At 51.9% G+C, this 21,620-nt stretch overlaps 1 protein-coding gene across 8 annotated transcripts; it reads left to right on the forward strand.

Annotated features, from left to right (window-relative positions):
* The first annotated feature begins 107 nt into the window (after positions 1–107).
* On the forward strand, positions 108–21,616 carry TSNAXIP1 (translin associated factor X interacting protein 1). 8 transcript variants are annotated; one of them, XM_004057838.5, is made up of 16 exons: positions 115–421; positions 7,842–7,941; positions 14,386–14,498; positions 14,632–14,758; positions 17,173–17,266; positions 18,134–18,330; positions 18,687–18,822; positions 19,217–19,386; positions 19,467–19,626; positions 19,702–19,832; positions 19,987–20,112; positions 20,240–20,392; positions 20,511–20,620; positions 20,797–20,923; positions 21,021–21,127; positions 21,301–21,616. In XM_004057838.5, the coding sequence occupies exons 1-16, from the start codon at positions 375–377 to the stop codon at positions 21,539–21,541; spliced, it is 2,139 nt and encodes a 712-aa protein (XP_004057886.4). In that variant the 5' UTR covers positions 115–374; the 3' UTR covers positions 21,542–21,616. The 8 variants fall into 8 exon arrangements, with proteins under 8 accessions (XP_004057885.4, XP_063556373.1, XP_004057886.4 ...); XM_055366188.2 differs by lacking the exon at positions 21,021–21,127 and having other exon boundaries at positions 278–421; XM_004057837.5 differs by lacking the exons at positions 14,386–14,498; positions 17,173–17,266 and having other exon boundaries at positions 108–421.
* Positions 21,617–21,620: the final 4 nt, after the last annotated feature.

The raw sequence follows: 21,620 nt of genomic DNA on the forward strand, positions 1-21,620 counted from the left end.
CCCTCCTCAGCCATAAGCCTGTCCCATCGAGACGTCGGGACACCGAAAACTACAATTCCCGCCGGCAAAGCGGCTCCGGCCTCTCAGCACACTTCCCTCCCCATGGCCTCTGTTCATCCCCCTGCCTCAGTTCTGGTACCTGGGGTCAAATCGGCTGTAGTGGTTGACTCTCAGGGCACCCGCTGCCGGGTCCCAGTCCACCTTTGCTACTTTGTCCTCCTCCCAGCCCGCGGGCGCTAGGCTCGGGGGCGTGGCGCACCCCTGACTCCGCCCCCGCCGCGGGGGCCTCTGGGGCCTGGTCGCCATGGCGACCGGCTGTACACTACCACAGCTTCCCAGGCCGCGGGTGCTGATTGCCCGCCTGCCCGTGGGTCATGGCCTGCCAGCAGTCGCGGTACCACAGCTTCTCGTCCGCGTCGAGGTAGGCGCTGGCAGGGATGAGGGCAGAGAGGAGGGTTTGAGTACTTCTAGAGAGGGAAATGGCACTTGATCCGGACCTCTGCACCTCCTGCTGGCCTCTGACCATTGATCTAGGGCTCCAGCACCACAGAGTCAATGGTTGCAGGAACGGTTAGAATCGGGCTGATTTAGCCCAGTGAAGACGTTACGTGCTAGCAAAAGGGCAGGCGCACTTTATCATTACTAGTAACAACCAGCTTGTATTGAATGTACTATATGCCAAATGCTTTATATACCACATTTTTAAATATTTTATTTTTGAGACAAGATCTCGTTCTGTCGCCCAGGCTGGAGTGCAGTGGCACTACTACGGCTCACTGCAGCCTCGACCTCCCGGGCTCAAGCGATCCTTCTACCTCAGCCTCCCGAGTAGCTGGGACTACAGGCATGCGCCACTACGCTCGGCTAATTTTTGGGTGTTTCTTTGTTCGTTTGTTTTTTGTAGAGACGAGGTTTCACCACGTTGCCCAGGCTGGTTTCGAACTCCTAGACTCAAGCGACCCTCCCACTTCGACCTCTCAAACTGGGATTACAAGCGTGAACCCCCACACCCGGCCTACGTACCATATTTAATCCTCACAACAACTGTATAAAGTAGTAATATTACCATTGTACAAGTAAAGAAATACTTTAGAAGCCTGGAGAGATCATCCTCTGGGTAGCTTCTGCCTGTACTCAGGTGTATAGCCTCTGGGTACTGCAAAATATGACCAGTTCCATCAGCCTGGAGAGCCATACATACAGATTAAAACAAAAATTTTGGCTAAATCGTTTTCTAGTTTTGGGACTTCAGACAGGGCCCTTCAAGTTCCAGGCCTCAGCTTATAAATCTCAAACATGGGAATGATACAGCCCACCCCACAAACATTGTTGGGAACATTCAGGCAGAATATGTGAAGCTCTTGACACAGCTCTTGTATGTAATAGGCACCCAGTAAGTGTTGAATGAATGTAGTGTCCCCCCTTCTACTCATTCCCAGTGGGGAAAAAAAAAAAAAAACACCACCCAATCCCACCTAAACTCTTCAGGGTCTGCTGCCTTGACAGAGAAAAGCCTACAAAAGCCCCTAAGAGGCCGGGCACGGTGGCTCACGCCTATAATCCCAGCACTTTGGGAGGCCGAGGCGGGGGGATCACCAGGTCAGGAGATCGAGACCATCCTGGCTAACGTGGTGAAATCCAGTCTCTACAAAATACAAAAAATTAGCCGGGGGTGGTGGTGGGCGCCTGTAGTCCCAGCTACTCGGGAGGCTGAGGCAGGAGAATGGCGTGAACCTGGGAGGCAGAGCTTGCAGTGAGCCGAGATCCTGCCACTGCACTCCAGCCTGGGCAACAGAGCGAGACTCTGTCTCAAAAAAAAAAAAAAAAATTTAGCCGGGCATGGTGGCAGGCACCTGTATTCCCAGCTACTTGGGAGGCTGAGGCAGGAGAATCGCTTGAACCAGGGAGGCAGAGGGCAGAGGTTGCAGTGAGCCAAGATCACGCCACTGCACTCTAGCCTGGGCGACAGAGTGAGACTCCGTCTCAAAAAAAGAAAAAAAAAAAAGGAAAAAGAAAAGAGAGAGAGAGAAAGAGAATTGTTACCCAGCACAGGATTAATTTAGTAAACTGCCATTCTCTATGAAAAGGATATGAAGCAGACCCAGAAAGAGAATCCCCATTCATTTTAAGAAAGAAGCACAGGGCTGGTCATGATGGCTCATGCCTTTAATCCCAATACTTTGGGAGGCCAAGGTGGGAGGATCACTTGAGGTAAGGAGTTCAAGACCAGCCTGGGAAACATAGTAAGACCCTGTCCCTACAAATAATAATAATAATAATAATAATAATAATAATAATAATAATAATAAAAGTTTCAGCTACTCAGGAGGCTGAGGCAGGAGGATTACTTGAACCCAGAAGTTCGAGAGGGTGTAGTGAGCTGTGATCACACTAGTGCCTTGTAGCCTGGGCAACAAAGCAAGACCCTGTCTATTAAAAAAAAAAAATGGCCAGGCGTGGTGGCTCACGCCTGTAATCCCAGCACTTTGGGAGGCCAAGGTGGGTGGATCACGAGGTCAGGAGATCGAGGCCATCCTGGCTAACATGGTGAAACCCCGTCTCTACTAAAAATACAAAAAAAAATTAGCCGGGCATGGTGGCGGGTGCCTGTAGTCTCAGCTACTCGGGAGGCTGAGGCAGGAGAATGGCGTGAACCCAGGAGGCAGAGCTTGCAGTGAGCCAAGATCTCGCCACTGCACTCCAGTCTGGGTGACAGAGCGAGACTCCGTCTCAGAAAAAAAAAAAAAAAAAAAAGCACAGCCAGGCACGGTGGCTCACCCCTATAATCCTATTACTTTGGGAGGCCAAGGCAGGCAGATTGCCTGAGCTCAGGAGTTCGAGACCAGGCTAGACAATATGGCAAAAACCCTGTTTCTAATAGCAATACAAAATATTGGCCAGGCACAGTGGCTCACGCCTGTAATCCCAGCACTTTGGGAGGCCAAGGTGGGCGGATCACGGAGTCAAAAGATCGAGACCATCGTGGCCAACATGGTAAAACCTTGTCTCTACTAAAAATACAAAAATTAGCCAGGTGTGGTGGCTTGCACCTGTAGTCCCAACTACTCGGGAGGCTGAGGCAGGAGAACCCAGGAGGTGGAGGTTGCAGTGAGCCCAGATCATGCCACTGCACTCCAACCTGGCAGCAGAGCGAGACTCCGTCTCAAAAAAAGAAAGAAAATCAGCCAGGCATGGTGACCTGTGCCTGTAATCCCAGCTATTCTGGAGGCTGAGGCACAAGAATTGCTTGAACCCAGGAGGAGGAGGTTGCAGTGAGCTGAGATCTTGCCACTGCATTCCAGCTGCCTGGGAGACACAGCAAGACTCCATCTCAAAAAAATAAATAAATAAATAAATAATACAGGCCGGGAGCAGTGGCTCATGCTTGTAATCCCAGCACTTTAGGAGTCTGAGGTGGGTGCATCATTTGAGGTCAGGAGTTCAAGACCAGCCTGGCCAACATAGTGAAACCCCATCTCTACTAAAAATACAAAAACTAGCCAGGCGGTAGTGGCATGCACCTGTAATCCCAGCTACTCGGGAGGCTGAAGCAGGAGAATCGCTTGAACCTGGGAGGCGGAGGTTGCAGTGAGCCGAGATCGGGCCACTGCACTCCAGTCTGGACAAGAGAGTGAGACCCTGTCTCAAAAAATAGTAAATAAATAAAATTTTAAAAAAATACAACATCATTAATCTACCATATTCCTTATTCACCAGCATTTAGTGATGTTGGGCCAGACTCACTGTTTCTCTTAGAGACACTGTGGGTGTCCTCATCCTTTCCCTTTAAAGAGGGGCAGCATGATGGATAGGCTAGACCTTAGCACTGTGGAACATGTCATCAGGACCCTCTGCAAGGGACCTTCGAATTGTGCATTTTCCTGGGGCAGGTTTCTCCTCCCTATCGGCTTTTCTCCTTTCACCCTCACAACCCTGGCACTTGGTGGATGGAACTCAGCAGCTTGCGTTCACTGAATACCAAGATATACCCCTGACAAACCCACTGCCTACTACCACTTAAATAACTGAGCTTGAGGCCGGGTGCGGTGGCTCACGTCTGTAATCCCAGCACTTTGGGAGGCCAAGGTAGGCAGATCATGAGGTCAGCAGTTCGAGACCAGCCTGACCAACACGGTGAAACCCCATCTCTACTAAAAATACAAAAATTAGCTGGGCTTGGTGGTGCTCACCTGCAATCCCAGCTGCTCGGGAGGCTGAGGCAGGAGGATCACTTGAGCCCGGGAGGCAGAGGTTGCAGTGAGCCGAGGTCATGCTACTACACTCCTGCCTGGGCGAGAGAGCCAGATTACATCTTAAAAAAATAAAAATAAAAATAAATAAATAACTGAGTTTGGTCCAGCTTTGAGGTAGAAATATAAATGTTTCCCATTCCCCTCTGAGGGTTACCATAAAATATTTAATATAAAACATCTTAAGCTTTTTTTTTTTTTTTTTTGAGATGGAGTGTCTCACTCTATTGCCCAGGCTAGAGTGCAGTGGCATGATCTCAGCTCACTGCAACCTCTGCCTCCCGGGTTCAAGCGATTCTCCTGCCCCAGCCTCCCTAGTAGCTGGGACTATAGGCGCGTTCCACCATGCCTGGCTAATTTTTTGTATTTTTAGTAGACAGGGTTTCACCATGTTAGCCAGGATGGTTTCGATCTCCTGACCTCATGATCTGCCCACCTCGGCCTCCCAAAGTGCTGGGATTACAGGTGTGAGCCATCACACCCAGCCCAAGCATCCTAAGCTTTTTGGATAAGTGTACAGGCCCTAGCAGGTGTTTGGTTTGCCTTGTTTTAAGTCTGTTTTATAATGTTGTCTCCTTTGATATTCAAAACTAACAACATCTGTTACCTACTGAACTTTTCCATTCAACAGCTTCTCAGAATTTATAGAATTCCCCAATTTTCTTGCTTACCTTACCTTTCCTGGTGCTTCCAGCATGAGCAAGAACAGAGTTTGGAGAATTGATTATTATTTTTTTTTTTTGAGACAGAGTCTCTCTGTGTTGCCCAAGCTGTAGTGCAGTGGCTCCATCTCAGCTCACTGCAACCTCCGACTCCCGGGTTCAAGAGATTCTCCTGCCTCAGCCTCCCGAGTAGCTGGGACTACAGGTGCCCGCCACCACACCCGGCTAATTTTTGTATTTTTTTAGTAGAGACAGGGTTTCACTATGTTGGCCAGGCTGGTCTTGAACTCCTGACCTCGTGATTTGCCCACCTCTGCCTCCCAAAGTGCTGGGATTACAGGCTTGAGCCACTGCACGGCGAATAATATATTAGTCTTGATAAGAAGGTATTGATTTAACCCAGTGAGCACTTGGGGTTGATCTGTTGTGTCTTGTTGGTCTCCAAGACTGTCTCACACCCAAGCTAATCTGGGCAGACACTCTTCCTTCTCCTCACCGACTGCTTACTCCATATGTTTTGCTCACACTTGTCCAATGTTGAGAAGCAATAGAGGACTAGGGTTTGGAATATTATTGCTCCATGGACTATAGCTGAGCAGCATTACAGGGCAGAGTTTCTCAACTGGGTTCACATTAGGGCTCTCAACTTCCCTGGAGTTTGGGTAGTCCTAATCCTACTTTTATGAGCAAAGACACTGAGGTTCAGAGATGTTAAGCGGCATGCCCAAAATCACCAGCAAGCAAGAGGAGTGAACACAAGATCTATCTGGCAACATAAATCACACACCCCCACCCCATGGATTGTTGGAATTACTTCTTCCTTTTGTTCCACCTGAGCCTGCCTGCCCACAGTAGCCCTTCCTGTTGGTCCCCAAATGCCTTCCTAGGATGGCTGTTCTAAGAGGCTTTTCCTGTTCTACTGTCATAATGAACATCTATGCAGTTCATTGCAGTTTACATGGTATTTTGCATATCTCATTTTTTTTTATTTATTTAAAAAAAAATAGGCCGGGCACAGTGGCTCACACCCGTAATCCCAGCACTTTGGAAGGCCGAGGCGGGCAGATCACGAGGTCAGGAGATCGAGACCATCCTGGCCAACATGGTGAAACTCCATCTCTACTAAAAATATAAAAATTAGCCAGGCACGGTAGCGTGTACCTGTAGTCCCAGCTACTCAGGAGGCTGAGGCAGGAGAATTGCTTGAACCTGGGAGTCGGAGGCTGCAGTGAGCCGAGATCATGCCATTGCACTCCAGCCTGGGCAACAGAGTCAGACTCTGTCTCAAAAAAAAAAAAAAAAATTGGCTAGGTACAGTGGCTCACGCCTGTAATCCCAGCACTTTGGGAGGCCAAGGCAGGCAGATCACCTGAGGTCAGGAGTTTGAAACCAGAAATAAATAAAAATAAATAAATAAATAAAAATAGAGGCAAAGTCTCACTATGTTGCTCAGGCTCGTCTCGAACTCCTGGGCTCAAGCGATCTGCCCGCCTTGGCTTCCCAAAGTGCTGGGATTACAGTCATGAGCTACCACGCCCAGATGCACATCTAATTTTTTTTGTTTTGCTTTCAGACAGAGTTTTACTCTGTCACCCAGGCTGGAGTGCAGTGGTGCAATCTCGGCTCACTGCAACCTCCGCCTCCCAGATTCAAGTGATTCTTCTGCCTCAGCCTCCTGAGTAGCTGGAATTAGAGGCACCCGCCACCACACCCAGCTAATTCTTATTTAAACTTCAGGCCGGTCGCGGTGGCTTACGCCTGTAATCCCAGCAGTTGGGGAGGCGGATGTGGGTGGATCATTTGAGGTCAGGTGTTCAAGACCAGCCTGACCAACATGGTAAAACCCCATCTCTACTAAAAATACAAAAATTAGCTGGGTATGGTGGCAGGGGCCTGTAGTCCCAGCTACTCAGGAAGCTGAGGAAGGAGAATTGCTTGAACCCAGGAGGTGGAGGTTGCAGTGAGCTCAGATGGCGCCACTGCACTCTACCCTGGGTGACAGAGTGAGACTGCATCTCAAAATAAATAAATAAATAAAATAAACTTCATAACTTTGTAAGACAGGCAAAGCAAGAGTTGTCTCTGGCCAGGCACAGTGGCTCACACCTGTAATCCCAGCATTTTGGGAGGCCAAGGCAGGTGGATCATGAGGTCAGGAATTCAAGACCAGCCTGGCCAACATGGTGAAACCCCGTCTCTACTGAAAATACAAAAATTATCCATGCGTGGTGGCAGGTGCCTGTAATCCCAGCTACTCGGGATGCTGAGGCAGAGAATTGCTTGAACCCGCGAGATGGAGGTTGCAGTGAGCCAAGATCGCACCACTGCACTCTAGCCTGGGTGACAGGGTAAGACTCCGTCTCAAAAAAAAAAAAAAAAAAAAGAGTTGTCTCCACTTCTTTGTGAAGAAACCAGGCTGAGAAATATTAAATGACTTGCTCAAGGGTGGTCCTATTAGAACCCCCGATGTCAGCCCTTAGACCCTATCAGCTGCCAGTAAGTGCAGGATTCAGACTCACACCCCAGATCCTGGACCCCAGACCCTGTGCTTCTTGTCCTACAGCACCTGCCCTTTGTATCACAGCCCCAGAGTATGCCAGAGTTGTGTACATGAAACCAATACCACAGCCACAGTTGAACACTGAACGGAAGTATAGGCCCATGGGGTTCTCTGGGTTCATGGGGAGGATGTCCTGCTGCTGCAGTAGTTGGTGAAATTTTGGTGATGAAAAGAATGTTTCTGGGAATGTAAGCAAATGGTTTGGACCCAAGGCCAGGGACTTGCTTGGCAGTGTCTCTGGGAATCCGGAGGCAGCACCCAGAGCCTGGCTCGGGGAGACGGCTATGCCTTGTGGATCTAGGAAGAATGGGGCTTCTCTTCCCACTCTGGACTCTGTCACCCACCATCAGCTTTCCCTTCTCTGTGCAGATTACAGCCACGGCCTTCAGGAGTGACCGTAGACGAATCCTTTCTCACAGAAGACAAGAGCACCCAGAATCGCAAGCTTCTTCAGAAACGAAGGACGCTGGTTAGTGACAGTGTTGTTTTGGAACCCCAAATGTCAGCCCCCAGACCCTATCCGTCTCCCTTCCTGCAACCCAAGAGTACCACCCACCTGAAACATGCCCACCTGAAACATGCCCACCAGAGTCGCTTCTTCTCAGTCAGAGAGTGTGGCTCAGAGAGGCCAGGCCCACCAGGCTTTGGGGAGAAGGGTGTACACTGGCTGCCTGCTCCTCATCTGAAAAGCCTTCCCGGATCTCCCTAGGCAGAGAGAGAACTCGCCTCTGCCCACAGACATCCCTCCCCTGCAGCTCAGCATTCCGCAGCGGCCCTTACTTCTCATCCCTCCCACCAACACACCAGGAACTGTGCTACCTGCTGGGACGGTCACACCAGATCTGCCAAGGTCCTTCATGGCTGTGACTGTATCTTTCTATCTTTATGGCCCTAGAATCTAACAGGCTACCTGAATGTCTGCCAAATGTTGATAGCTCCATAATTGCTGAGTAGGTGTGTGAAGGCAGGAGGAAAGAGATGCGTCTCTACCATGTTCACTCCGGATCTCTCTGCCATTCCTCTTTTTTAAAGTTTGTATATAAAAATGAATGCTGTACCAAAGGTATCAGAAGAGAAATGAAATTTAAATTAAAAAAAAAAGAGTGGGGCGCAGTGACTCATGCCTATAATCCCAGTACTCTGGGAGGCCGAGGCAGGCGGATCACCTGAAGTAAGGAGTTTGACCAGCTTGGCCAACATGGCGAAACCCCATATCTACTAAAAATATAAAAATTAGCCATGCATGGTGGTGCATCTGTAGTCCCAGCTACTCAGGAGGCTGAGGCACGAGAATTGCTTTAACCTGGGACGTGGAGGTTGCAGTGAGCCGAGATCACACCACTGCACTCCAGCCTGGACAACAGAGCAAGACTACATCTCAAAAAAAAAAAGAATGCCATCTTTTTTTTTTGAGACAGGCTTTTGCCTGTTAGGGTGCAGTGGTGCAGTTATGGCTCGCTGCAGTCTCAAATGCCAGGGCTCAAGTGATCCTCCCACCTCACCCTCCAAACTAGCTGGAACTATAGGCACATGCCACCGTACCCAGCTAATTTTTTTGGCGGGGGGGACAGAGTTTTGCTCTGACACTCTGGCTGGAGTGCAGTGGCACAAACACAGCTCACTGCAGACTCCACCTCCCATGCTGAACCAATACTCCCACTCAGCCTCCTGAGTAGCTGAGACTACAGGAGTGCGCCACCACACCCAGCTATTTTTTGCATTTTTTGTAGAGGCAGAGTCTAACTACGTTGCCCAAGCTGGTCTTGAACTCCTGGGCTCAAGCTATCCTCCTTCCTTGGCCTCCCAAAGCACTAGGATTACAGGTGTGAGCCACCACACTGAGCTCAATACTGTTTTTTTTTTTTTTGAGATGGGGTCGTGCTCTGTCACCCAGGAAGGAGTACAGTGGCGTGATCTCGGCTCACTGCAACCTCCGCCTCCCAGGTTCAAGTGATTATCCTACCTCAGCCTCCTGAGTAGCTGGGATTACAGGTGTACACCACCGTGCCCGGCTAATTTTTTTTTTTTTTTTTTTGAGATGGAATCTCGCTCTGTCGCCCAGGCTGGAGTGCAGTGACGCAATCTCGGCTCACTGCAAGCTCCACCTCCCGGGTTCACCCCATTCTCCTGCCCCAGCCTCCCCAGTAGCTGGGACAGACGCCCGCCAACACGCCTGGCTAATTTTTTTGTATTTTTAGTAGAGATGGGGTTTTACAGTGTTGGCCAGGATGGTCTCGATCTCCTGACCTCGTGATCCGCCCACCTCGGCCTCCCAAAGTGCTGGGATTACAGGCGTGAGCCACTGTACCTGGCCCCAATGCTGTCTTATTAAGTACTTTTGGGCTCTTGTTGATATGATCATAGGATTGTTATTAATCAGCAAATAGCCATTGTCCAAATCTCATAAAGGAAAAAACACATTTGAGTAAACTTACAACTCTGGCTCACAGTGGAACAGCATGGGCTGTATGGTGGTTTTCCTTCTGTGACCATGACCCTCGTGGGGAATTTGGAAACACATGGGCCACACACTTTGTGGGGCTGGGGACTCCCAACACCCCTGCGGGAGTGACTCCAGGGAGGAGAAAGGAGGGGTCAGTATGGATTATCCGCAGAGACCAAGCGCAGCCCAAAAGACCTGATGACTAGGGGAGAGCTCTGAGGCTCCCGGGCAGCCTTCTCAGCTGCCACCTTCTGTGGGCCAGGCTTTTTCATTCTTTCTTTTGCGCGGCATCAACCACCAGGGGACAGTGTTCCCTCCCGCCGTCCCTCCGGGGCCGCCTTCCCGTTTTTACCTACAGGGGGAAGCAGAGAGCACGGAGCGCCCGGGAGCACTGCGTTCCAGCCACCCGGGCGGAGATCCCTCAGCTGCTAATAACCTAGCCGAGACGCGGCCCTGGCAGCTGGTTCTCCAGCTTCCACTCGCCTCTGCAAGCAAAGGAGGGTAGCCACATTTTCTCCCGGTAGAAACAGTAGACAGAACAAGAGGACTGGTCTTTTTTTTTTTTAATATTAATTAATTTATTTTTTGAGACGGAGCCTCGCTCCTCGCCCAGGCTGGAGCGCAGTGGCACAATCTTGGCTCACTGCAACCTCCACCTCCCAGGTTCAAGCGATTCTCCTGCCTCGGCCTCCCTAGTAGCTGGGACTACAGGCACGTGTCACCACACCTGGCTAATCTTTTGCGTTTTGTGTGTGTGTGTGTTTTTTTGTTTTTTGTTTTTTGAGACAGAGTCTTGCTTTGTCGCCCAGGCTGGAGTGCAGTGGCGCGATCTCGGCTCACTGCAAGCTCCGCCTCCTGGGTTCACGCCATTCTCCCGCCTCAGTCTCCTGAGTAGCTGGGACTACAGGCGCCCGCCACCGCGCCCGGCTAATTTTTTTTGTATTTTTAGTAGAGACGGGGTTTCACCGTGGTCTCGATTTCCTGACCTCGTGATCCACCCGCCTCGGCCTCCCAAAGTGCTGGGATTACAGGCGTGAGCCACCGCGCCCGGCCATTTTTTGCGTTTTTAGTAGAGACGAGGTTTCACCGTGTTAGCCAGGATGGTCTCCGTCTCCTGACCTCGTGATTTGCCCGCCTTGGCCTCCCAAAGTGCTGGGATTACAAGCGTAAGCCACCGCGCCCGGCCAAGGACTGGTCTTTTACAAGTCTGAAAAACGGCCGGGCGCGGTGGCTCACGCCTGTAATCCCAGCACTTTGGGAGGCCGAAGTGGGTGGATCACCGGAGGTCAGGGGTTCAAGACCAGCCTAGGCAACATGGTGAAACCCCGTTTCTACTAAAAATACAAAATTTGCCGGGTGTGGTGGTGCGTGCCTGTAGTCCCAGCTCTTCGGGAGGCTGAGGCAGGAGAATTGCTTGAACTTGGGAGGTGGAGGTTGCAGTGAGCCAAGATAGTGCCACTGCGCTCCAGCCTGGGCAACAGAGTGAGGCTCCGTCTCAAAATAAATGAATAAATAAAAACAAATAATAAAAAATAAAAGTCTGGGCCGGGCGCAATGGCTCACACCTGTAATCCCAGCATTTTGGGAGGCTGAGGTGGGCAGATCACTAGGTCAGGAGTTCAAGACCAGCCTGGCCAACATGGTGAAACCCCATCTCTACTAAAAATACAAAAATTAGCTGGGCGTGGTGGCATGCGCCTGTAATTCCGGCTACTCGGGAGGCTGAGGCAGGAGAATCACTTGAACCCAGGAGGTGGAGGCTGCAGAGAGCAGAGATTGTGCCACTGCACTCCAGCCTGGGCGACAGAGCGAGATTCAGTCTCAAAAAAATAAATAAATAAAATTCTGAAAAACAAGGCTGGCTCACACCTGTAATCCTAACACTTTGGGAGGCCAAAGAAGGAAGACTGCTTGAGACCGGGAGTTTGAGACCAGCCTGGCAACACAGGGAGATTTCATCTCTACGAAAAAGATTTTTTAAATTAACCAGGAATGGTGGTGTGCCCATGTAGTCCTAGCTACTCGGGAGACTGAGGTGGGAGGATCTCTTGAGCCCGGGAGTTTGTAGTTACTGTGAGGTGTTATTGGGTCACTGCACTCCAGCCTGGGTGACAGAGTAAGACCCTGTCTCTAAGAAAAAAATAAAAAATAAACTCCCAGGTGTCTTCCAGGGTTATTTTGTGCTTTTATAAAAATTAGGCTGGGCATCATGACTCAAGCCTGTAATCCCAGCACTTTGGGAGGACAAGGTAGGAGGATCTCTTGATCCCAGGACAGTTCGAGAAGCCCAGCGTGGGCAACATCGTGAGACACCATTTTTTTTTTTTTTTTTTTTTTTTTTTTGACACAGAGTCTCTCTCTGTCGCCCAGACTGGAGTACAGTCGTGCCATCTCTGCTCACTGTGGCGTCTGCCTCCAGGGTTGAAGCAATTCTTCTGCCTTGGCCTCCGAAATAGCTGGGATTACAGGCGTGCACCACCAGGCCTGGTTAATTTTTGTATTTTTAGTAGAGATGGGGTATCAACATGTTGGCCAGGCTGGCCTCAAATTCTTGGCCTCAGGTTATCCGCCTGCCTCCGCCTCCCAAAGTGCTGGGAATCAGGCGTGAGCTGGGCGCGGTGGCTCACACTTGTAATCTCTACTAAAAATACAAAAGAACCGGGCGTGGTGGCAGGCCAGCTACTCGGGAGTCTGAGGCAGGAGAATCGCTTGAACTCAAGAGGCAGAGCTGCAGTGAGCAGAGATCGTGCTACTGTACTACACTCCAGCTTGGGCAACTCCAGCTTGGCAACTCCATCTCAAATAAATAAATAAATACATACATATAAACATACATACATAAATAATTACATCCATTTTGATAGTCTTTTTTTTTTTTTTTTTTGAGATGGAGTTTCACTCTTGTCCCCGCTGCTCGAGTGCAAGGGGTCGATCCCAGCTCACTGAAACCTCTGCCTCCCGAGTTCAAGCGATTCTCCTGCCTCAGCCTCCCGAGTAGCTGGGAATACAGGCGTGTGCCACCATGCCTGGCTAATTTTTGTATTTTTAGTAGAGATGGAGTTTCACCATGTTGGCCAGGCTGGTCTCAAATTCCTGACCTCAAGTGATCTGCCCACCTTGGCCTCAAAGTGCTAAAGTCGCACACCTTGGCCTCCCAAACTGCTGGGATTACGGGCATGAGCCACTGTGCCCGGCCAGAATGGCTAATCTTTACTGAGTTCCTAGCAAGTACCAGGGTCCATGTAAAGCACACATTATGCGTTCCCTCTTTTTTTTTTTTTTTTTTTTTTGAGACAGAGTTTTGTTCTTGTTGTCCAGGCTGGAGTGCAATGGTGCGATCTCGGCTCACCGCAACCTCCGCTTCCCGGGTTCGAGGGATTCTCCTGCCTCAGCCTCCTGAGTAGCTGGGACTATAAGCACATGCCACCACACCTGGCTAATTTTTTTTTTTTTTTTTTGGAGACTGAGTCTCGCTCTGTCGCCAGGCTGGAGTGCAGTGGCGCAATCTTGGCTCACTTCAAACTCCGCCTCCTGGGTTCACGCCATTCTCCTGCCTCAGCCTCCAGAGTAGCTGGGACTACAGGTGTCCGACACCACACCTGGCTAATTTTTTGTATTTTTAGTAGAGACGGGGTTTCACCGTGTTAACCAGGATGGTCTCGATCTCCTGACCTCGTGATCCATCCACCTTGGCCTTCCAAAGTGCTGGGATTACAGGCGTGAGCCACCATGCCCGGCCTAATTTTTTTTGTATTTTTAGTAGAGACGGGGTTTCACCGTGTTAGCCAGGATAGTCTCGATCTCCTGACCTTGTGATCCACCCACCTCAGCCTCCGAAAGTGCCGGGAATTACAGGTGTGAGCCACCGTGCCCGACTATGCTTTCTCATTGCATCCTCAAATCAATACACTGTGACAAAGACTACCATCATCCCTATTTTACAGACGTGAGAACTAAGGCTCAGAGAAGTTGTGACATAGCTAATAAGGGACATTTGAGACTTAACCCCAGTCTTCTCTAACTCAAGAACCCACAGTCTTAATTATGAACCATGTTGAGAGATGTTTGTAAAACACATCAGGGCTGGCCAGGTGCGGTGGTTCACGCCTGTAATCCCAGCACTTTGGGAGGCCAAAGTGGGTGGATCACGAGGTTAAGAGTTCAAGACCAGCCTGGCCAAGATGGTGAAACCGCGTCTCTACTAAAAATACAAAAATTAGCTGGGCGTGGTGGTGGGTGCTTGTAATCTCAGCTATTCGGGAGGCTGAGGCAGAGAATAGCTTGAACCCGGGAGGCGAAGGTTGCAGTGAGCCAAGATCGTGCCACCACACTCCAGCCTGGGCAACAGAGCAAGATTGTCTCAAAAAAAAAAAAAAAAAAAAAAGTCAGGACTGGGGGAGGAGAGATGGAGAGAAACATTAGGAAGGGGAGCAATGTTGCCATGGAAACCCCACCTGTACCTCCCTGCAGACTGGTCAGTTCTCCATGGGTGGGCACCTGTCCCCATGGCCCACATACACCAGTGGCCAGACCATTTTGCAAAATCGAAAACCCTGTTCAGATGACTACTGGAAGCAAGTAGGGTAAGCCAGGGTCAGTCCCATGGTGGGTGGGCTGGCATGGGCCAGGCTTTGGGCCAGGAGACAGGGCAGGGGCGTGTGTTGCCCCAGACTGGGGGCCCAAAGCTGGCCACATATCAGCCACTGTCCCCTGCAGGAGCTGCCAGCAGCACTCCTTTCGCACTGCCAAGCCCCGGTACTTGGAAGAACTGGAAAACTACCTATGCAAGGAGCTCCTCCTGCTGGACCTGGGCACAGATTCCACCCAGGAACTAAGGCTGCAGGTCAGAGCCACAGAAGAAACTTGGGGAGGGCGGGGGAAGGGTGGGAAGAAGCTTCACCTACCGGCCAGGCACGGTGGCTCACGCCTGTAATCTCAGCACTTTGGGAGGCCAAGGCGGGTGGATCACCTGAGGTCAGGAGTTCAAGACCAGCCTGGCCAACATGGTGAAACCCCGTCTCTACTAAAAGTACAAAAATTAGCCGGGCATGGTAGTGGGCACCTGTAGTCCCAGCTACTCAGGAGGCTGAGGCAGGAGAATCGCTTGAACCCTGAACCCGGGAGGCAGCGGTTGCAGTGAGACAAGATCACACCACTGCACTCCAACCTGGGCGACAAGAGTGAGACTCCGTCTCAAAAACAAAAAAAAGCCTCACCTACAAGGACTGAGCACCTCAGACCTTCAGGGGAGACCCACCTCTCCCAGCTCTCCTGGGTCTCCTTCCCTGAACAGAAGCATGAAACATCCTATGAAAATGCCAGTGAGGCCGGGCACAGTGGCTCATGCCTGTAATCCCAGCACTTCGGGAGGCTGAGGCAGGAGGATCGCTTGAGGTCAGGAGTTCAAGACCAGCCTGGTCAACATGGTGAAACCCTGCCTCTACTAAAAATACAAAACCTGCAGTGGTGGTGCACACCTGTAGTCCCAGCTACTCAGGAGGCTGAGGCAGGAGAATCGCTTGAACCCAGGAGGCAGAGGTTGCAGTGAGCCAAGATCATGCCACTGCACTACAGCCTGGGCAACAGAGTGAGACTCTGTCAACAGAAAAAAGAAGGCCAGGCACGGTGGGTCACACGTGTAATCCCAGCACTTTGGGAGGCCGAGGCAGGCGGATCACCAGGTCAGGAGATCGAGACCATCCTGGCTAACATGGTGAAACCCCGTCTCTACTAAAAATACAAAAAAATTAGCCAGGTGTGGTGGCAGGCACCTGTAGTCCCAGCTGCTCGGGAGGCTGAGGCAGGAGAATGGCATGAACCTGGGAGGCGGAGCTTGCAATGAGCCAAGTTCACGCCACTGCACTCCAGCCTGGGCAACAGAGTGAGACTCCATTTCAAAAAAAAAAAAAAAAAGAAAAGAAAAGAAAACGCCAGTGAGCATGCAAGGCTGCAATGTGGATCCGAAAGTCTCCTGAGGCTGGAGTTTCCTCACCTGAGTCAGGTGGCCTGGATGCTGTGCCCAGTCCGTGCAGCTCTGTGAGCCCCAGTACCCAGGTTGGGCCACTGGACATCAGTGAACGTAGCCTGAATGCTGGCAGTTGGGCAAGCAGGGGTCACACCGTGTTTACCAGCCCCGTGGCAACAACCCCAAGCTTAAGGAACCAGCACAGATGCATAAGGAGGGAGGGAGGAAGAGAGAGAGAGAGAGAGAGAGAGAGAGAGAGATCAGATCCAACCCAGATACCAGTGTATAGTAGGGAGAGAATCACCAAATCTGCTCAAACAAGGATGATGACAGAGAATCCCTGCCTTTTGACTTAGTCATTGACTAAAGCATTTACTGAGCACTGGCTATGTGCAAGTGCAAGGCCCTGGGCTGGGGCCTTACATCGATCTCCTGAACAGATAAGGAAGAAAGCATACCACTATGGCGTAGTGGGCTGGGCTTCAAACTCAGGGCTGACTCTGGAGACTGTGCTCATTTCAGTGAGCAATGCTGCCTCCAGAAACCTCCCATGCGTCCAAATGGGACAGAAGACCACACCCCTACTTGCATGTCAGGATGCAAGGGTACAACCTTCAATCTCCTAAATCTACCAGGCTCTAAGATGGGGAGAGGTTACAAGTGAGAGGCCAATGATGCAGTGTCTAGAAGGCAAGAGGCTGGCTGCCTGGAGAGCCAGAGAGGGGCTCAGGCACAGAGTGGAGGTCTGTCTATGGTCATGGCAGTCCACTAGGCCTCAGAGACAGCATCAGGACAGGCCTCCAGAGAGCTGCCCCCAGGCTCCGTGGCACTGTGAGGTACCCGGGTGGTATCTAGGGCATTTACTTGAATATAAGTGACCTGGCAGCCTCATGCCGGAATACTACTAAGCCCAGTAAAGAAAAAAACAGTGCCGGGCACAGTGGCTCACACCTGTAATCCCAGCACTTTGGGAGGCCGAGGTGGGTGGATCACGAGGTCAGGAGATCGAGACCATCCTGGCCAACATGGTGAAACCTCATCTCTACTAAAAATACAAAAATTAGCCAGGCGTGGTGGCGCATGCCTGCAATCCCAGCTACTCAGGAGGCTGAGGCAGGAGAATCACTTGAACCTGGGAGGCAGAGGTTGCAGTGAGCTGAGATTGCACCACAGCACTCCAGCCTGGGTGATGGAGCGACACTCCGTCTCAGGAAAAAAGAAAAAGAAAAACAGTTCCCCACTAAGGTTGGCAGCTATGGGCCAGGAGATGATGGGTTCCCTTTTCTTGCCAGCCTTACAGAGAGATCTTCGAGTTCTTCATAGAGGACTTCAAAACGTACAAGCCATTACTATCCTCCATCAAGAATGCATATGAGGGGATGCTGGGTAAGAATGCACCTCCTGCCAGGTGTAGTGGCTCACGCCTGTAATCCCAGCACTTTAGGAGGCCGAGGCGGTGGATCACTTGAGGTCAGGAGTTTGAGACCAGCCTGGCCAACATGGTGAAACCCTGTCTCTACTAAAAACACAAAAAAATTAGCTGCGCGTGGTGGCACACACCTGTAATCCCAGCTACTTGGGAGACTGAGGTGGAGAATTGCTTGAACCTAGGAGGTGGAGGTTGCAGTGAGTTGAGATCACACCACCGCACTCCAGCCTGGGCAAAAGAACAAGACTCTATCGCAAAAAAAAAAAAAAAAAAAAAAAAAAGAATGCAGCTCCCCTCCTTGTCCCGGCCTGGAAGGGGTGGAGAAGATCCTATTCGACCTTCTGGTGCTCCACAGCAGGGCTGGGGCAGCTACCAACTGGGCCTTGAGGTCACCAAGGCCCCTCAGCCATTCTGCACAGACTGTTCTGTGATAGGGAACCCCAGAGCACCTGACAACCCCTGTCATTGAGAAGCACAGTGGGGCAGTCCCTGTTGAAAATGGAGTGAACCCCAGGAGAGAGTCAGCACCTCTGGGAGTCAGCAGGCTCCCCTGCCAGGCTCAGGAGGTGCAGGGCATGGTGCAGCTGCAGGACTTAAGGCTGTAGGGGAAAGGACATAGGAGAGACCCCTCTTCATCTGAACTCTGCCCTTGGTTTAAAACCAAGTGCAGGAAGGCCTGAAACAGGGACCATGGCTTTGAACAAGGCATGCAGAGATTCTTGGGGTTTGCAAGCGACATAGCCACTCACCCATGACCTTAGGGTGTCTTCTGGCTGTTTGTTCTCCATGGCCCCAAAGCAGCTCTCCCACCTGTCTCTGCTTAGCCCACCAAAGGGAGAAGATTCGGGCTCTGGAGCCCCTGAAGGCCAAGCTTGTCACTGTGAATGAGGACTGCAATGAGAGGATCCTGGCCATGAGAGCTGAGGAGAAACATGAAATCTCCCTGCTCAAGAAAGAGAAGATGAACTTGCTAAAACTCATCGACAAAAAGAATGAGGAGAAGATTTCATTGCAGAGCGAGGTGAATGGAAGTGGTGTGATGATGACCAAGTCCCCGAATTCCTGCCAACCCCACGACAAGGGTGACCCCCACCCTGCTCTGCCTTTCTACAGAGAGTGACACACTGAGCCACCACCTTCCCCCAAAGCCTTGCTAATTCCACCCTCTGCCCTGCTGCTAGGCTCAGCACTTTCCCCACAGGGGGAAACATTGGCACCTTGCCAAATTCTCAGAAATGGCCAATCTCCTTCTTCTTTCACCTTTCCTGTTCACAGTCCCTGATGGGGCCCCCCAGAACCCAGCCCACTCCCTGGGGTGACCAGCTGCATACAGGGGTCCAGGGGCAGCCCCTGACCACACAGCCACCTTCTCACCAGGTGACCAAACTGAGGAAGAACTTGGCTGGGGAGTACCTGCACTACCTCAGTGAGCGAGATGCCCGCAAGATCCTCATCGCAGACCTGAATGAGCTGCGGTACCAGCGGGAGGACATGTCATTAGCCCAGTCGCCAGGTAAGCCTGAATTGGGAATCGGGTTTCTCTCTTCTCTGAGACACTGGAAGAGTCTGGTCTCACCCCTAAGCCCCATTCATTCAACATTCCTAAGACCTGCTCATTCCATAACCATTCAGAGGGGAGATGTCCCTGCCTCCCCCAGGGCTGCGTATCTTCTGAGTTGAACTGAGAATTGTAGGAACACAGTTGGTAGCTGAGGCAGCCTAGGCTCCCAGTGGGCTGGACAGGCCCGGTACGCAGTTTCCTGGGCTTCTAGACTTTAGCCTGAAACCCTAGGCTGGTAGTGCTGTGGGCAAGAACCAGGGAACCCCAAACAGGAAGGGCAGAGGGCTTCAGGCAACCCCCGAGAAAGCCACGGTGACACGGGCTGGTGGGCCCCCTCCCCTGGCAGGCATCTGGGGAGAGGACCCTGTGAAGTTAACCCTGGCTCTTAAGATGACCCGGCAAGACCTGACCCGCACGCAGATGGAACTCAACACCATGAAGGCCAACTTTGGAGATGTGGTCCCCAGGAGGGACTTTGAAATGCAGGAGAAGACCAACAAGGATCTTCAGGAGCAGGTGCTGGCAGGCAGGCAGGGCCAGGAGGGTAGGATGGGGTCTCACAGGTGGGGGGCCAGGGCCAATGTCCTTGCCCACAGCTGGACACCCTGAGAGCCAGCTACGAGGAGGTTCGCAAGGAGCATGAGATCCTCATGCAGCTGCACATGAGCACGCTGAAGGAACGGGACCAATTCTTCTCTGAGCTGCAGGAGATCCAGCGCACTTCCACGCCGCGGCCTGACTGGACCAAGTGCAAAGGTGAGGGCAGCCCGCAGGGCCCCGGGTCCTGCTTACATGTGGGCCCAGACTCCAGCTCCCTCTCCCCACATGCAGATGTGGTGGCTGGGGGCCCAGAGCGCTGGCAGATGCTGGCTGAGGGCAAGAACAGCGACCAGCTGGTGGACATGCTCCTGGAAGAGATTGGTTCGGGGCTGCTGCGGGAGAAAGACTTCTTCCCTGGTCTGGTAGGGGAGGCCCCAGGAGTGGGGCTTGGGCCAGAGTCAGAACAGCCATGCCCTGCTCCTCAGACAAGCTTTTGGGGAACCAACTGGGGATCTTCCCTGATTGGGGGTAGGGCCCCAGATGGGTCCAGAGATGAGCTGATATCCTCCCTCCTAGGGCTATGGGGAAGCCATCCCTGCTTTTCTTCGGTTTGATGGCCTCGTGGAGAACAAGAAGCCAAGTAAGAAGGATGTGGTCAACCTCCTCAAGGATGCCTGGAAGGAACGTCTTGCTGAGGAGCAGGTCAGATCTCACCAGCCACTCTGGCCCAGCGTGGTCTTCAGATCCAGAGTCCTCTGCAGGTCCAGAGGTGCCAGGGATGAGGGCCAACCAACCCTAAGGCTGACTGAGCATTTCCTCGATCCCGCAGAAAGAGACGTTCCCAGATTTCTTCTTCAATTTCCTGGAGCATCGCTTTGGGCCCAGTGATGCCATGGCCTGGGCTTATACTATTTTTGAAAATATCAAGATCTTCCACTCCAACGAGGTTATGAGTCAGTTCTATGCAGTCTTGATGGGAAAGGTGAGCTGGGGCCTATTCCGCTTGAGGAGACTGAGAGGGGTCTTTGTCCCTAGCATAGACCAGCTTTGCCCCCACCACTCCCAGGAACAGCAGGTGAATAATGCTTCTCTCCTTATAGCGGAGTGAGAATGTGTATGTCACCCAGAAGGAGACAGTAGCCCAGCTGCTGAAGGAGATGACAAATGCTGACAGTCAGAATGAGGGGCTACTAACCATGGAGCAGTTCAAGTGAGAGGCCAGTCCAGGCTACCCCCAACTCCTACCCAACTATTCCTGCATCTGTAGGGAAAAGGGGCACCTGGTGGGAAGGGCCACAGCCTCGGAACTCACTCCCTTTTGAGCACTAGGGAGAGGCACAAGCAGGCCTCAGCAGGTCCCTGTTGGCCCTCATGTCTCCCCTACAGCACTGTCCTCAAGAGTACCTTCCCTCTCAAGACAGAAGAGCAAATCCAGGAGCTGATGGAGGCAGGGGGCTGGCATCCCAGCAGCAGCAATGCAGACTTGCTCAACTACCGCTCACTGTTTATGGAGGTGGGTGTGTGAGGTCCGGGGACTGGCCTGGCCCCTGCCCTAGCCTTGGCTGGACCCTAGCCAATGTGCCCTCACCCTGACTTGTGGCCCCTCCCAGGATGAGGAGGGCCAGAGTGAGCCCTTTGTGCAAAAACTCTGGGAACAATACATGGATGAGAAGGACGGGTACTTACAGGAGCTAAAGCAGGAGCTGGGCATAGAACTGTGAGTGACCCTCATCCATAGGCGAGTCCCACAGGCTGGGCCCCTGAAGCCCCTGGGTCTCCCTGTGCACCATGCACCATCCACTGCTCAGCCCAGCACAGAGGAGGGCACCTGGGAGTCTGGGGCACGGAGAGGAGGGGTCAGGACCTGTCACTCTCTTTCCTGTGGGGCAGCCATGAGGAAGTGACTCTGCCCAAGCTGCGAGGGGGCCTGATGACCATCGACCCCAGCCTGGACAAGCAGACAGTGAACACCTACATGAGCCAGGCCTTCCAGCTCCCTGAGTCGGAAATGCCAGAGGAGGGTGACGAGAAGGAAGAAGCCATGGTGGAAATCTTCCAGACTGCCCTGGAGCGGCTTCAGGTGATTGACATCAGGCGTGTGGGACCTCGAGAGCCAGAGCCTGCAAGCTAGCAACCTGTGGGCAGCCTGCGTGCTCCAGTCCTGCTAACCCCTAGCTTTTAATATAAGAGTGTTTGTCTGAACCCATGCC

This window comes from Gorilla gorilla, chromosome 18, assembly GCF_029281585.2.
Source record: "Gorilla gorilla gorilla isolate KB3781 chromosome 18, NHGRI_mGorGor1-v2.1_pri, whole genome shotgun sequence".
Classification (NCBI taxonomy): domain Eukaryota; kingdom Metazoa; phylum Chordata; class Mammalia; order Primates; family Hominidae; genus Gorilla; species Gorilla gorilla.